This window comes from Cydia strobilella, chromosome 23, assembly GCF_947568885.1.
Source record: "Cydia strobilella chromosome 23, ilCydStro3.1, whole genome shotgun sequence".
NCBI lineage: Eukaryota > Metazoa > Arthropoda > Insecta > Lepidoptera > Tortricidae > Cydia > Cydia strobilella.
Window position 1 is genome coordinate 8863273 of NC_086063.1, and position 17221 is coordinate 8880493.

Here is a 17221-nt window from a genome sequence, read left to right on the forward strand (position 1 = left end):
AGGTGCAACAATAGACACCCATGAACCGGTTGCAACAGGCATTGGGACTATTGTAGAAAAAGTGAACAGTATACCGGTCTATGGATTGAAGTTTGGGTGGACAATGAGACTGGGCTATTGAAAAGAAGTCCGGACACCTGCCATAACAATGCTAACACACGTTATCGAGGCAGGTGGTGACTTGCCGCTGACTAGATGGGCCCCTGAAACTGCCGTCGTGAAGACGACCAGGAGCAACACCGGTGTGAGCGGCTCAGGGGTGTCGAGAGGTGTGCGCCGCTTTCTACCCAGTGGCTGTTACCAGCCACTGTGCCAACTCGCGTCTTATGCATCTTTCACTTCCACCCCTGGAGCATATAGCTCTAGCGACTCCTCTCTGGACAGCCAATGAAGGCAAGCCAGAGCTGAGAGTCCTGCGGGTCCCCTTGGGGTCCACTCCAACCGACGAAGACACGCCGGAGACGGAGACCCTGACCGACTCTCGGGAGCACTCGGGTCCGTGGGGTCGTTACTCCCCAACAGCTCGCCACAAGCTGCCCTGCGGGCTTATTATTATTATTATTATTATAGGTACTTATTACCCTCCTTCTGTCCTTAAAAATATTACCCTCCTTCTGACGCAGTCGGGTAAAAACAGATTTAAGCCAGTGTCGATTCAAATTTAACAATTGTGGCGTTCTCAATCAAAAGGTACCACGTTGTTGCTTACCATAGACGAAATTTGCTTGTATCTTTACACAAATAACCTGTCAGAGCATCCTTATGCGACAATGTGGTACCTTTTGATTGAGAACGTCACAATTTATTATGGTTACGAACTGGTTTTGATAAGACCTTTACACCTACCACCAATTTGGTTGGCACTGAGATAAAGGCTAGCGTAAACGTTACTTTCTATGTATCTCGCTCGTAGGGTAGACCAAGGCGAATCGTATCACAGGGCGAATCAGAACTAAAAATCTAACATTTAAACTATTTTTTACGAGTAACGTCGCAGGCTAAGAGAAGAAACGTACGGTGAAATTTTGGTGTGCTCATATCAATGCAATATTTCAGATATCAACGGATTTTACATCATGATCCGATTCTTCTTCTTCTTCTTCTTTGCCATGTCCCGTTATTTGGGGTCGGCCCTCCTCGTTCGAAGGCGCCAGGTTTTTCTGTCCTGGGTTGTCGATATGTTAGTCTGCGCCCGCTCCATGTCTTTGGTAACGGTTGTCCACCACGTGGTTAGCGACCTCCCTTTGCCGTTCGTTTTCTCTGGGATGGCCAGGGCTTTTATGACCGCATACTCTTCGTTACGTCTCATCACATGCCCGAACCATCTCATACGGCTTTCAGCCATCTTTTCTGCAATGAGAGCGACCTTGAAAGGGCCTCGTACATATACAGTATACACAGTACACTCGTACACTACTACTCGGGGCTACAATATGGGGTTCTTCAAAAAAGGAGTGTACAGGTTTTTAAAGGGTCGGCAACGCGCATGTAATATCTCTGGTGTTGCAGGCGTCCATAGGCTACGGTGACTGCTTACCATCAGGCGGGCCGTATGCTTGTTTGCCACCGACGTGATATTAAAAAAAATACATTTCGGTCTATGTCCAGTCTCGTCATTCCCGATGCCCACCTCAGCATTTTCATCTCATTGGTGTGTGTTCACTCACTATACTGCACTGCACTTCCTACCTTTTGTAATGAAACACTTCACTTGACAACTTAATACTCATTTATTCCGAAACCAAATTTACTATATACGGGGCTGTGGAAAAATCTTAACAGCGCGAAGCAGCCGATAGAACAGCGACATCTATTGTGAAATTAGGCAACTCTAAAAACTAAACATTACTACATTCAACATTATCGGCCCCCAAGGACGACTTGTCCTTCATAAAGAAACATGTAAACAAAAACAACGAGAATAGTAAAGTTAACAACACGTGAAAATCTACATGAATCAATAGTAAAAGCGTTAAATTACACAGTGAAACTCAAATAGAGCTATTCTTCAAAAACTAAAACACATTAAACTTCTTAACAGACTATAGTTAAGAATCCAGAGGTAGAGGGCAAATTTTAGCAATGGGCCTACGAAAAGTACCATTCTTTAATTTTAACGTAACCACTCGTGTTAAACCATCTCTACCGGGATGCTTGTCTATTATACGACCTAACAACCACTTTCCGGGAGGGAGTCTTTCATCCTTGACCAAAACTACTGTTCCAATATCAGGATCAGGATTAGTAACGGTCCATTTATACCGGTTTTGTAGTGTTGTTAAATACTCAGAACTCCAACGAGTCCAAAGCGATTGCAACATCCTTTGGAGCAATTGCCAACGATCCAAACGGGATACTGGCACAGTTGTGAGACTTTCTTCCGGAACAGTGATAGGAGCTTCACCTATAAGAAAATGTCCCGGTGTAATTGGAGAAGCATCATCAATCGAGTTACTAATGGGAGTTAACGGTCGAGAATTTACACAAGACTCCACTTGAGTCAATAGTGTGGAATACTCTTCGAACGTAAGAAGAGTTTGCCCGATAACACGCTTAAGGTGAGACTTGATCGATTTCACACCAGCTTCCCAGAGTCCACCAAAATGTGGTGAGCCAGGAGGAATAAAGTGCCATGTAGTTTGGTCATTTGCCAAAATCTCAGATATTTCTCCAACTACTTCTGAGTTCCTATTCCTAAACATAGTGTCAAGCTCTTTCGAGGCTCCAATGAAGTTGGTACCACAGTCGCTCCACAGATCACTACAATGACCGCGTCTAGAAGTGAAACGACGAAAAGCGGCAATAAAGGCAGCCGTGGACAAGTCACTCACAAGTTCTAAATGAATGGCCTTGGTCACGGTGCACACAAACAAAGCAATATAAGCTTTACAAGTGCGTTGACATCTACCAGGGTACAATTTTAACTGGACTGGGCCAGCAAAATCCACTCCACTTTTACGGAAGGGCTTATCTGGCGTTACACGACACGCAGGTAACTGACCCATCAATTGGTTGATCGGTGTTGCAGACTGTTTAAAACAAGGGATACATTTATGAATAACTTTCCTAACTAAATTCTTAGCACCGATTATCCAATATTTGCAACGAATTCCATTGAGAGTCAGTTGAGGACCTCCGTGCAAACAATGAATATGAGCATCATTTACAATTAAAACAGCTAAATGACACTTCGAGGTTAGAACGACAGGTGATTTTGTATCAAAGTGTACATTTGCATTACGTATACGTCCCGTAACTCGAATAATACCATTTTTATCAATAAACGGGGCAAGTGGGGTCAAAACATCAGATTTCGGAATCCTTTGGCCTTTTCTCAACATTTGTAACTCTTCCTGGAACCGAAATTCCTGAGAGAGTCGAATGCAAACCCTTGTGGCATATCTCAATTCGGTAACTGTAAGATGCTGAGGAAAAGTCTCAGGGACTATCTGATTCAGTTTTGCGTCAATGTGTGCTTTACACAGCTTTACAAATCTCAGTAGGTACGCTGTAACGCGAATCAATTTTGTCAGAGTAGAGTATCTAGCCAAATATGTAAGTCGATCATCACTCTCATTCGATACACCAGCTTTGAGTGCTACTATCTTATTATCATTTCCTTTCGAATTTTCTTTGGCTTCTAGTTGTGTTGTTGGTACGTCGAGAGAGAGCGAGCGACAATTATCAAAATCATTCGTTTGGTGAAGTACAGTTGGTCCGCGCCACCACAACTCGCAGTCTTTAAACAGATCGGGACGTATGCCACGCGACGCAACGTCTGCAGGGTTTTCTGCCGATTGAATGTGGTGCCACCGGCCACTACTTACATTATTAACAATCTCAGTGACTCTATTAGCTACGTACGTTTTCCAAGTGCTAGGGTTTCTTCGAAGCCATGCTAAGACAATCATTGAATCTGTCCACGCAAAGACAGATTCCTCAGGCAAACGAAGACTGTGCTGAACATCTTTGAGTAACTTCGAGAGCAGTACCGCGCCACACAGTTCCAATCGTGGGATGGAGACTTGTTTTACAGGTGCCACTTTTGTTTTGGCAATGACTAGTGACACGTGGATTCCGTGGGGCGTGATAACTCGCAAATAAACAACAGCAGCGTAAGCTAAACAAGAGGCATCACTGAACCCGTGAATTTCCACTATTTCCTTGCCGTCAAATTGTGTATGAACCCAACGATCTAAATACAAGGTTGGCATGTGACAGAGCTGGTCCCTGTAGCTTGACCACTCTGTGGCAAGTTCGAGAGGAAGTTCATCAGTCCAACCAATACCACTCAACCAAAGTTTTTGCAAAAACATTTTTGCAGTGATAACCACTGGCCCTAAAAAACCTAAAGGGTCATATGATTTCGCAATATCCGACAGTACTGACGTTTTGGTGAAGCGTTCTGTGGGTTCTGAAATATCTACCTTAAGTTCGAAGACATCATGATGTGAGTTCCATTTGATACCTAAAGCTTTGATGGTATCATCAAGCTTGATCTCGACACTTGGTTGATTTGTTTTTTCTGAGCTAGGAATATTCTTCAAGACGTCAGGACTGTTGGATGCCCATTTGTGCATTTCAAATTTACCATTAGCCATAGCTTGTGTGATACGACTCTGTAACTTAGTAGCTTGTTCCACGTCATTCGCACCTGTCAGTAAGTCATCCATATAAAAGTCATTACTTATGACTTCAACTAAGTCTGGGAATTCCTCTTTTTCATCTTGTGCAAGCTGCTTTAGTGTGCGAATAGCGAGGAAGGGAGCGCATGACGTACCATATGTCACAGTTAACAAACGTTTCTCGACGATTTCATCTTGTGGAGATGAGCGCCACAGTATGCGCTGATAGTCAACATCTTCTTTAGCGACGAGTATTTGGCGATACATTTGCTTTACGTCAGCAAGCAGACAAATCTTGTGAGTACGCCAACGAACAATGAGATCTCGTAAGTCTTGCAATAGTGATGGTCCGATGAGTAATTCATCGTTCAGAGATGAGCCATTTGACGGCTGTGCAGTCCCATCAAAGACAACACGCAGCTTTGTTGTGCTGCTGGATTCTCTTATTACAGCGTGGTGAGGGAGATGGTAGACTTTGTGAGTTGGCTTATGTTGTGGGTCTACATCTTGTAAATGATTCAGCTTCTGATATTGATCTATGAAGTCCGCGTAATCTTTCTGAAATTTAGGCTTATTTGCAAATCTTTTCTCCATGTGCATTAGTCTCTGTAGTGCGATATGTCGAGAATCGCCTAAGTTCTTTTCGTGGTCATCTTTAAACGGTAAGTGTACGACGTAACGACCATCTTCTTGTCTGGAGTGAGTTTCTTTATAGTGCTCTTCACATTGTGTCTCAAGATGTGTCATCGGTTTTTCATGAGGCTTGTACTCTTCAGTCTCCCAGAATTTGCGTAGGAGTTGATCTACCTCGATAAGTGCGTGATGTGCTACAATATTGTGAGGTGGCAGATCGCTTCGTGGTTTAGACGCTCCAGAGATAAACCATCCGAGTTTCGAGTTTTGTGCTATAAGCTTGTCATCGTTATATTTGTGAAGTCCGTCTAGCAAAATAAATGCATAGACCTCGGCGCCCAGTAGAACATCAATAGGTCCCGGCGATTGCATGTGAGGGTCCGCTAGTTGCAATTGGGACAGGGCAGGCCATTGTGAGATGTCAAACTCCTTTGAGGGTAGCCAACTATTAATCTTCGAGAGTACGTGAGCGTCAACTTGCATTACATAGTGAGTGTCTATCGGTGAGTGAATATCTAAGTTAACGACGTATCGTGGCAGTGTAGCTTGATTTTCAAGGCCTGTGATACTAGCTGGCTGGAATGTTTTCTTCAGTCGTAGCAGTTGCACTGCCGACTCCGTAATGAAGGTGCCTTCTGAGCCTTGGTCAATAAGGGCTCTAAGTTGTACGAGAGAACCACTGCTATCCTTCAAATATATCTGTGCTGTGGCTAATATCACTTGTTTGCCTTTTTGTGAAACCTTCAGACTTGTGAGTTCCTTAATTTGTGTGTCTTCAGATTCTGTGGGTGTCTCCATCGTGACTGTATTCGCAGTTATACTCTGGTAGTGCAAAAGCGTATGGTGTTTGCGATTACAGGTTCTACATGTTGTGACTTGTCTACAGTTCCGTATGGAATGTCCTTTGACAAGGCAATTGAAGCATAAGTTGTTGTTCTTTACAAATTCTTTACGTTGATCTATGTCGAGTTGTGCAAATTCAGTGCAGTGACAGATGTAGTGACTTTTCTTACAATATGTGCATTCCGTATCAACTTCAGCGGTGAAAGATCTCACATTCTTTATTTTAGGTGCAGTAGCTGGTTGTTGAAATGTGGTCTCTTTCTTATCTTTCTTTTGTGTCGCTTGTACCATTTCCATCGCTCTGAATCGTCCCTCTAAGTATGATGTGAGCTTGTTATAAGTGGGTAACTCTATAGAAGATCCAAGTGATTGCTCCCAAGCTTTGTGAGTTTCACTATCTAACTTGGATACCACAATATGCACGATAATCGAATCCCAAGTAGTTATGTCAATCTTCAAATTCGTTAGACTACTGAGACACTGGTTTGTAGTATCAAGAAGATCCTTGAGGCCTTTAGAGCATTCGTATGTGAGTTTCTTCTGATTGAGCAGGCGATTCAGTATGATATTAGCTATCACTCTATCATTGCTGTAGCGGCAGACTAAGGCGTTCCAAGCCTTCCCATAATTGGCAGCTGTGAGTTCGAAATGACGGACGACTTGTTCGGCTTCACCCTTCAAGCTTGACCTCAAATAATGATGCTTGTGTATGTCACTCAGACCCGGCTCATTGTGTACCATAGAGATAAACAAATCCTTAAAGTGCATCCATTCTTGGTAATCACCGGAAAACGAAGGGAGATTTATCGGTGGGAGTTTACTCTTTGTGACAACTTGAGGTTGAGATGCATGAGGCACTTGAGGTGAGGCACCTTCTTGAATTATGACAGATTCCGTCAGTTCCAATAAACTAGTCTTGAACTCCATATAGAAATCTTCGACATCATTATAGAGCGCTTTCAGTTCCTTTTTCTCTTCAACGTTTACTGAAGACTTCAGAATTTCTCGGTGTTCAGTAAGGAATTGATTCCAATACTCTTCTAGCGACTCTATGCGTATTTTCAAGTAACTTGCTGTGTAACGCGTTGACGAAGTTTTCTTATGATTAGTGAGAAGTCTTTTAATCTGACTAAAAAGTTCTTCTTGTGATGCTATGTTAGCCATTATTGTTTAAAATTTGCTAAGTGAATGACAGATTTCAAAGTCTATTTTTATTCTAAGTTTATTTTTGAACACAATTTTTCAAAGTAATTTTTCAACCGAAATTACGCTATGTCCAAGAATCCACAAAATCGACTAAGTCCAAATTTAAGCAAATTATTCTAAGTGTTTTTACAGCGGTTTTTTTCTAAGTCCTAAATTCACTCGAAATTGCACTATGTCTTTTTTCACGCGAAATATTCTAAGTGTTTGTTACCGCGAAAATTAACTAAGTCTTTGACACTTCACATTTATTTCCACTGTCACTGTACTCACGATTATCCTATGTTCCGAAGGACCAATGTTCACTCACTATACTGCACTGCACTTCCTACCTTTTGTAATGAAACACTTCACTTGACAACTTAATACTCATTTATTCCGAAACCAAATTTACTATATACGGGGCTGTGGAAAAATCTTAACAGCGCGAAGCAGCCGATAGAACAGCGACATCTATTGTGAAATTAGGCAACTCTAAAAACTAAACATTACTACATTCAACAGTGTGCAATAAGACAACTCATTTAGGTAAAAAAAAAAAAAGTGCCATTTCACATCGCAGTAGTCGACTGTAAGCAGCATTGCTGTCACAATTTAAATGCTGCTTTAAAACAGTTTGGTTTTGGTAGCCAAGCGAACAACAAGGCATTAAATTAGAGCGTGATTACAGGCGTGTGTAGCAGTAAGGTTGAAGTTGCAGTTGAACTAGCCCGGGGCGCTAACTAAAATGGCCGACACTCACACAGAACGCGACATGCGAAATCGCGAATCCGCATTCATCTAATCTCCTTGATAAAATCTTCTTCGGGTGCCGTTTACTATCGCAGTTTGGCAATTATCATTGTAATCGGACCTTTCGACACAGCAGCTCTGACGCTTCACAGCTAGAATGGATAGAAAAATGAATGAATGGGAATGGATTCAATAAATGAATAACATAATAATGGATTCATTTCTTGAATGGTTATGATTATGATTAGAATGAACATCATTAATAGGTACAGGAAAATTCACGGTAAAATAAGTGTCGGAGGAAGAAGAATATCGAGGCCTAGAAATTTGCATCACTGGTTCCTAAAAATCACATGGTAACAACAATTTTATTAAGAAAATTAACAGATACAGCAATGCAAAATAGTAATGCAGCTGCAGCTGACATCCAAATGTCCCTTTCAAGCTAAGCAGTCAGTCAAGGTTACATTCGGATTTCAACAGCAGCAAATGTAAGAATCGATGTTGCTGCCCAGAATTTTTACATTTGCGGCAGCAATGCAGCCGGCAGTATTATCGCGCTGCAATACTGCCGCAGTAATGGTTAGTGTAGACAACGAAGTAGTTTAAATGACATAGAACTGACAGCATCTGATATGGCTATGATGATGATTACAACGGTGTAACACACGCCCTCTAGCGGGTAGGTAAATATTTGAAACTGACAAAACTTTGCCGTTTACGCAAAAGACATTATTAAGGCACAACCACACGAAGTGCGCTATATTAACTAGAACTTCGTCAAATGCTGTTATTAGTTCAACGGTTTAACGAGGTAGACAGCTATTAGATGTACTGCTAAAACTGTTTAACTACCAAACTACCATTTTGCAGTATTTTAAGAGTAAAGTGAGGCAGCTTCTCTATACAAACGCAGCCCATTTTTCTTTCTAGATATTAACATTATAGAAAATGTTTTTTCAGTATCTAGATATATTAACAGTTATACTTACTACTAAAATACTTAATGGTCGTGCTCGGAAAAGTAGAAGGCGTAAGACCATAGGGCCCCCACCAACTAGATGGTCCGACCAAGTTAAGAAGGCCACAGGCAAACTCCATCAAGCGGTGAGGGCTACGGGAGATTGAAACCGATGGAGACAAATCACAGGAGCTGCAAAACCAAGTGGTCACGATCCTCAGTGATGAGGGACCGACAAAGAAGAAGAAGAAGAAATACTTACTAGTTTGGCGCAATGACCCAAAATGAAATGAATGAATGAAATGAGTCTTGGCCTCCAACACCAATTTTACCCGGTCGGGCTCAGATTCACGCCGGTTTTCACTGACACCGAGCTCGCGGAGATCTGCCTCCGGCCTCCACACTATCCGCCCACCGCTACTGAGGATGACCGACTGGACGGCGTCCAGTCGGTCGACCCAAGTATGCCCTCTTTCAGCACGCTCTTCACCCATTCTTTCGAGGTGGCCCAGCAATGTGCTTTGGTCTCACCCATTATATTCGGTTCGGCTATGAGTTCTTCGAACACACCACTTCAAACCACAGCTATGCTCCTTCATATTCTCGTAAGGCATAGTCTTAATTCTAGTACTAATTACCTCAATGAAGAAACCATTTTGAACAGAATTGCGTTTCTTATGTTTCGTTCATTTTTAAAACAAAAGAAATTCAACCATATTTTTTTATATTGATACTCCACAAATACATATGAAATGGGGTTCTTCAACCACAGGTATTTAGGGCTCTCAAAGACAACACATTCAAATAGCAGGTGATGGGGAGTATGTAGTGAAACACTTTAAGTGTGATAGTATATATATACATGTAATGCCTGCATATATATACATGTTAGGTGGCGCTGACACAAGTAATAGGTATGCTTTTATGTCGCAGTAAACCAAATCGTTACTGTTAACAACGGAAAGTGGCTAATTGCCATATTACACCTTTACACCTCCCCCGAAAGTTCCTATCACCGCCGGGGTGGCAGAAGAAAAAAATTAAACGCATGTTACTTGTTTACAATTTTTTTCTGAAATCCATACGAAAATGAAAAATAAATAATATATGGTTCCTCTGATATTTCTTATGTTCATAGGTGGCGATGACTGCTTCCCTCGTTTGACAAATATTCTTATCTGGTCTTTCGTGGACCAAATGTTTTGGAAATAAGGTATAATGATTTGTCAGTTAGCATGAACAATACAATGGTACCACTTTCTTTGTAATGATTAATAAGTTTTTGATAACAGTGTTAGAATACGTGTTTATGATACGTACAGCTGTCAGATTGTGAATAAATTTATTATGAATAACTTGTTTGTGTATGATTATTTTTTTATGAATGGGTGTGGTAATCTAATAAGTGGCTTCAAGGTTTGCTTATACAGGATGAAAATGAAATAGTGGTAGAAAAAAATCGTATATTATTTAGTTTAAGTATTTAGCAAAATAATGAGGTTACGCCAATTTATAAATAAAATACCTAAGGCGTAGTTTTAATAATATTTTAATGAAATAATTTACAATATGATAGAAAAAGATATATTACGATTTATATATTTTCCGTCTACCTAAATCTAGCCAAAATGGAATTATGTCAAAGTGACTTCATACGCTCACCAGCAAAGATTATTGTTGTGTTTAGATCTCATTTCATTGGTCTTTTTAATTATAATTATAATCCACAATTGGCTAACTACGCGTTACTTAAATGTCCTCTTATCATCTAGTTATCTAATATTTATTATTAGCGAATAATCATCTTAAACACATTTAAACTTATCCTATACTTTAAAGCAACCGTCAAGCTCATCATTTAAGAAGTCGCCAGCGGCGGGACAGGTGTATTTTTTTGTCAACATTCTATTGTAATGAATACTTTCGTTTGATGTGGTATTTAAATTACCACAATCTTATTTCGTGCAGTTGAACATCCAAATTACCCTTTTGATATGTATAATAAAGTTTCCTAAAAGTAATCATAGACTTTATCACAATGTAGTACTGTCTAAAATCCAACATTTCCGTGTATTAAAATGAACGTTTAAAGCAAAGTAAATTTTGTAACTGCATTTTTTTGTTGTGATGCGCTAATGATATAATTTTGTTTGTAGGCAAATGTTGAAACAATGTTTTTGTAGTGTGATGTTATAAAGACATCAGTGTTTGTGGCACGTGTTCTTCTCTTTAGTATACAAATGTTGTAACGTATGTTATTTTCTTACAATTATATGTCTTTTTAGAATGTCAGTGTTTTTGAATCGAGATTATAGTTCTATGCTTCCGTAGATTTCAACCTAGCTGTATATTTAAATATATTTTTTATACGACCACAAAAGAAAATGTTTTTTAACCACTTCGATTTACTACACAAAAAATGATGGAGAAAATATACTTAGCAAAAACTTTCATACTCGAAATTAAACTATCGTGAGACATATTTCAAAATATTTCGATCAGTACGGTTTCACTCACTATTGTTTTTGATCGCTTTTGGCGATATGTTTCGGATTCGTCGGGAAACCTTCTTCAGGCACGAGTGTCCGCGGCGGTTGTACTCCGTGCTGATCTAAGTTTCATACTTGTAGGTATGTACCTACATATCTTTTAATGAAAACATTTTATCCCCAAATATATTTCACTCTGTACCTATTTAAAAAAACGTGTTTTGTATTTATTTATTTAAATTTTCAATGAATTTCACATACAACTCAATATTAATTAACCAAATATATCTTTATAATCTAGCAACATTTTTAATTCAAGTAAGTAGTGTAAAAACCTTTTGCGGATTCCATTTTTGTTCATAAATCAAATTAATTTTTACCCTAGACTTTTTAGCCCCACCCTACCCTACTAGATAACCTACCATACTAACCTACCCGTCTAAGCTAACTTTGCACAAACTTGAACGAAACAAAGTGAGAGAGTGTCATTATATACGTCACATTCTAATACTTTGTAATTAATGATGACATTGCCACACTTTGTCATTGCAAATGGCATGCAAAGTCAGCTTGGTCCGACTCAAAAACTATAAACTGACATCAATTACACCGCACCGTAACCGTATCCCAATTACACCGTTCCTAATGTTCGCCAACACGCGAGCATTCCGGGTGACTAACTGTACTTGTTAGGGTTCCGTAGATGTCTTGCAAAAAACCAAGTCTAAGAATAGAATAGAGTAGAATATTTTTTTATTGTATAACTGTGTACATACAAAGGTGGTAATTAAAAATAATAAGTATCAACAGTTGCCTGCTAGGGCGTACAATTATGGTAGACAATCTACCTATCTTAAAACTAAACTTATACTGACTCTGCATCAAAGATCTTCGTGTATTTCCATTTATCCCACAGATGGGAATAGGCGCTGCATATAAATCATTCCCATTTGTCCCCGCCTCATGTACGGGGACAAATAGGAAGACACCAGATCTACAATGACGCTTAGTCGCTTGCACTTTACGCTGATGCTATTTTTCAATTTAAAACCTTTTAGCCTCGCCCTACTAGAAATGAAACTACACTATTCAATTTATTTTTAATAAGCAGAAAACGTCTGCGAACGATGCTATTAAGTTTAGAATTTTAAAAGTGGAAAAATTACCGCCTTGGTCTCAACTTACGGCCTCTGGATCCAGAGGCTGTGAGTTCAAGTCTCACCCAAGGCAGTTACCACTTTTAAATGTATACACCACTAGTCCTACTAGAGATGTAAAAACCCTAATACACACTATGAGTTTCTTTCCAAGCTTCCACACGATGTTATTTTTAACGAAATGCAATTGCTTAATCGATAGGTACCTAAGTACGATACAAAAGAAGATTGAATTTACTGTTTGCAATTTAAATCACATTAACCTGAGCTATTTAATTTGATTACTTTTAAAATGTACCTACTTCTATTTGTTTTGAACGATTTATTAATTTTCATCATACAAGACGGAACCACACTCAATAAAATATTAATCGCGCTCGCCTATCTTAATGGTACGATTGTATGCATTGTTCTTTTTGCATAAACTTGTTCCCTGCTTTTCCCACGGGTGCAAAGATATAAGTTGTTATTGCTAAATATGGATGCGGCACTTTTGGTAAAGAGTATAAATTTATTAAGTCGGCAAGCTCGGCCGAATTTCACCTTCCCATACAAACGGAGTTACGTTCTCATTTTAAAACTACGTGTTGGATTGTAATGAAACTTTGCACATACAATGACATGACGTATATCTAGGTCTATAATTAGCTTATATAGCTCCAGCTTATAAAACAAACACAAGTTTTGTATGACAAACTAAAATTCGCTGTATTTTTTTAACTATGGTATCTGAAGCTACATAAACTAATTACAGACATAGCAAACTAGCTACTCGTTTTAAAATGAGACCGTAATTACGTTTGTATGGAGAACCGAGCTTGGTACTCTTAATACATATTTGTAATAAGTACCTAATAGCGCCATGAGCTTCATTCAAGTTTGACAAGCGACATAAACCTCTAATCTCAAAGTTAATCTGTGATTTAAATCAATGCTCATGATTCCGATACAAATCAATGTGTCTGCCGATCTGCTTACGGTGAACGTAGTGATGTTAATTAGTTATGATAACTTAAGCTTCTTATTCATTAGTAAAAAGTATATGTTATTCCACGGGTAAGTACCTTAAGTGTAAGGCCTGAGTGGACGCTCAAAGCGGAGCGTTCGGTGGGGCGTGCAGCGTGGCGTCGGGCTCACAAGTGATTTGAGCAGCGTGCACTAAGGCAGCTCCTATACGTTTGCATCTGTTTAACATGCACGCCGCACGCCCCGCCCCGTTGCACGCTCAAAATTTTTGTCTTAAAACGAATGTAATTTTTATAAATAAAAATATTGCGTAAATTTAAATTAAAAATCGGAAAACGGATTAGTTTTACTATTGAAATAATATATAGGAACAAATAGATTTTATCTAATAATATATAAAATTAGATGTTTTTATTGTGTAGGCTGCATCCGTCACTATGCATTTAAGGGTTAAGGTACTTACATAATTGTAGAAATCAACATACCACCTTCATAATTATTCCCAGTTTACCCACATGCATGTTGGCAACGAGGCCTGAATACTAGCACTAGCGAGTGCACTCCCGACCTTGCATTGTCTCAGTGACAGCTGATGTATCGGTGATAGATTCTGGGTCGAATACTTTTTATGTACTCGTAGCTTCACTGCGTAAAGTAGGTTTGATTCAAATACAGCAAACATAGGGAAAAGGTGGTTTCAGACAAATCTCACGAAATTTTAGTATGATGTAGATTTAAAGCGGTTCCCTGAGCCAGAAGGCGAAAAATCTCTTTATATGATCGTGTTTTTCTAAGAGGCGTTGATATTCGTAGCTGTGGAAAAAAATATATACAGTTCTTGGCTATATTATCTTTAATAATATAGCTTCCGATACACGAATTATGACACTTCGCTCGATACAATTAATTCCAAAAATAACCTCTAACTCGGACTTTTAATCAAACTTTACTCGGTTATTTATTATGTGATACTATAAACAAAAAAAGAAGAAAAAACAACCTTAACTTAAATAGTAATTTCATAGCTTTCGAATTTCGATATTGTAAGATAACGTTTTTAAAATAAATAAAAATCGACAAAATTCGATCAAAATTGACACTTGCCGCTCATGATCTTTCCCGTTCTTTCTTGCGAAATGTGACAGTGACAGCGGCAAACCGATGGAATGGCTTTAAGTCTCCTGTTTATTTTTTAAAGGGGCACAAATCCCTCAGAAGTATACTTTCAGAAATAATCAAGTTTCTATTTCTATGAGGTGTTCACTAAAATCGATAGGCCTCTTTAAAAATGTAAATTTGCATGATTAGATTGCTTTGTAGAGATAATACATACCACTCATTCAGGTATACCTAAGGTTGTTTTTTGTGCATAATAATATTCAATTTTATGTTGTCATTTAAAAACAAAACCGCTGTTTTTATTTCAACTTTAGTCCCATTACGAGCCGTCCCGCGTCGGATATAATTCAACTTAACTCCCCAAATAGATTAAAATTATTTTGATGCATTATGACGTCCCTTATGGGCCGTTGATGAAATTTACTTTTACGTGTTACAGGATGTTACGGTTATGTTTTTTAAAAAACCGGCCAAGTGCGAGTCGGAATCGCGCACGAAGGGTTCCGTACCATTACGCAAAAAACGGCAGAAAAATCACGTACTTCATCTGTGAATATTTCAACTGTCTAGCTATCACGGTTCATGCGATACAGCCTGGTGATAGACCGACAGACAGACAGACGGCGGAGTCTTTGTAATAGGGTCCCGCTTTTACCCTTTGGGTACGGAACCCTAAAAATGTCAGTGTAGGGTTCTTCGGGTAGCAACGTCTGCCATACTAAGAGTTTTGAATGATTCACGGTTAGTTTTACTAGACTTGTAATGACCGGGATATAGATCGTGATTACCCTTTGTATTGTTTTTGAGCTCCCGATGTTTCGACGCTGTTACGGCCCGGACACGACATCGCGCGGCGGCGGCAGCGGCGAGCGGCGGCCATAGGTGGGAACCAAAGATCCGATCGCTGTGTCTCGCTCCTACCTATGGCCGCCGCTCGCCGCTGCCGCTGCCGCGCGATGTCGTGTCCGGGCCGTAACATGCATCTTGTTCACGGGTGACTGATCGTCACGGGTGTCACCCGTGAACAAGATGCATGTAACTGCGTCGAAACATCGGGAGCTCAAAAACAATAGGTAATCACGGTCTATATCCCGGTCATTATAAGACTTGCCATAATATTTTACATTCCAAAGCGTGCAAAATTATTATGACACACATTAATACATAGATACATAAGAGTAAATAGATGTAATAGTAACTGGGGGTGAACTGAAAACCAGCGCTGTGGCTGCCAGTCTACACTGCACTACAGCAAATACTGAGATCATCCCTTTTGTCACACTGTTTGTTATTTTCTTGTTCAGTTTTAGAATATCCTGTCTCATTTTATTATTATTTCTGTTTTATCTTCTTATGTGTATTGTGTATGACTATGTGAGTGGCAATAAACCGTTATTCTATTATATTCTTAAATATGAAAATAAATTCTCGCAAAAATTTATTTCCGCAAAACAATTTTTCCCCTTTGCATGCTTGATAATTTTCTCTAATGTTTATCTTAACTAAAAGGGAAAAAACGTTTTGAATTAAATTTCTACCTTATTCAATTCGAAATAGGGATCTTAAAGAGCTCAGCAGCAATGTAAATATTTCAAGTATTTTCCCTTAAATACCAATAAAAAACCTTGGCATTGATTGGCGTCCCTTAAGAACCAATAAAAACACGTGTAGCGAAAGTTCCTAAAATTCCAATATCCATAATTCCTGTCATTAATTCCCGCCAAAGTCAGGACTCTCATTACTGGAATGGCCACCAATAGCCAGCCCTAAGCGGTACGGTCTAATCTAAATCTAACACATACATCCATTCCCAATGTTTGGACCAAAGATCTAGAATGACGGTTAGGTGCGTTTAGAGTATTTTGAATTGTGCAAAAGGGAAGCCATCACGTATAGGTATGAACATTTCATGAGTGCGAAAGAGCAGACTACAAATAGAAAAATAGAAAAACAAGTCCACAACAAATTATACACCTAAACCATCCTCAAGAATCGCTGTATTGATAGGTGAAAACAGCATTAAAAATCCGTTCAGCAGTTTTTGAGTTTATCGCGAACATACAGACATACGTATACAGACAGACGCGGCGGTGGACTTTATTTTTAGGGTTCCGTACCCAAAGGGTAAAAACGGGACCCTATTACTAAGACTCCGCTGTCCGTCTGTCCGTCTGTCTGTCTGTCACCAGGCTGTATGTGATGAACCGTGAACAGTTGAAATATTCACAGATGATGTATTTCTGTTGCCGCTATAACAACAAATACTAAAAAGTACGGAACCCTCGGTGCGCGAGTCCGACTCGCACTTGGCCGGTTTTTTTTATAATATGTATAGATAGATAGATTAAATTAAATCATTCCGATTTTGGTCGCCCTTTTGACACTTGACAGGCAATCTTGTACATAGTAGATCTGTGGCTTGGAGTGATGGCGGGTGGGTACTCGACAAAGTTTTCGGTGAAAATATTGGGGCTATTTATTTCGGCAGTGGTC

The 17221-nt window shown here is 39.5% G+C and overlaps 1 protein-coding gene across 1 annotated transcript in view; it reads right to left on the reverse strand.

Moving 5' to 3' along the window:
• Window positions 1–1117: 1117 nt before the first annotated feature.
• Window positions 1118–17221, reverse strand: part of LOC134751710 (uncharacterized) — a 161823-nt gene continuing 145719 nt past the window's right edge. The window contains exons 2-3 of the mRNA XM_063687155.1: window positions 4428–7795; window positions 1118–1366 (exon numbers count right to left, since the gene is read on the reverse strand). Coding sequence (XP_063543225.1) covers window positions 1118–1366; window positions 4428–7265 — 3087 coding nt within the window. The 5' untranslated portion in view covers window positions 7266–7795. The remainder of the gene's footprint in view (window positions 1367–4427; window positions 7796–17221) is intronic.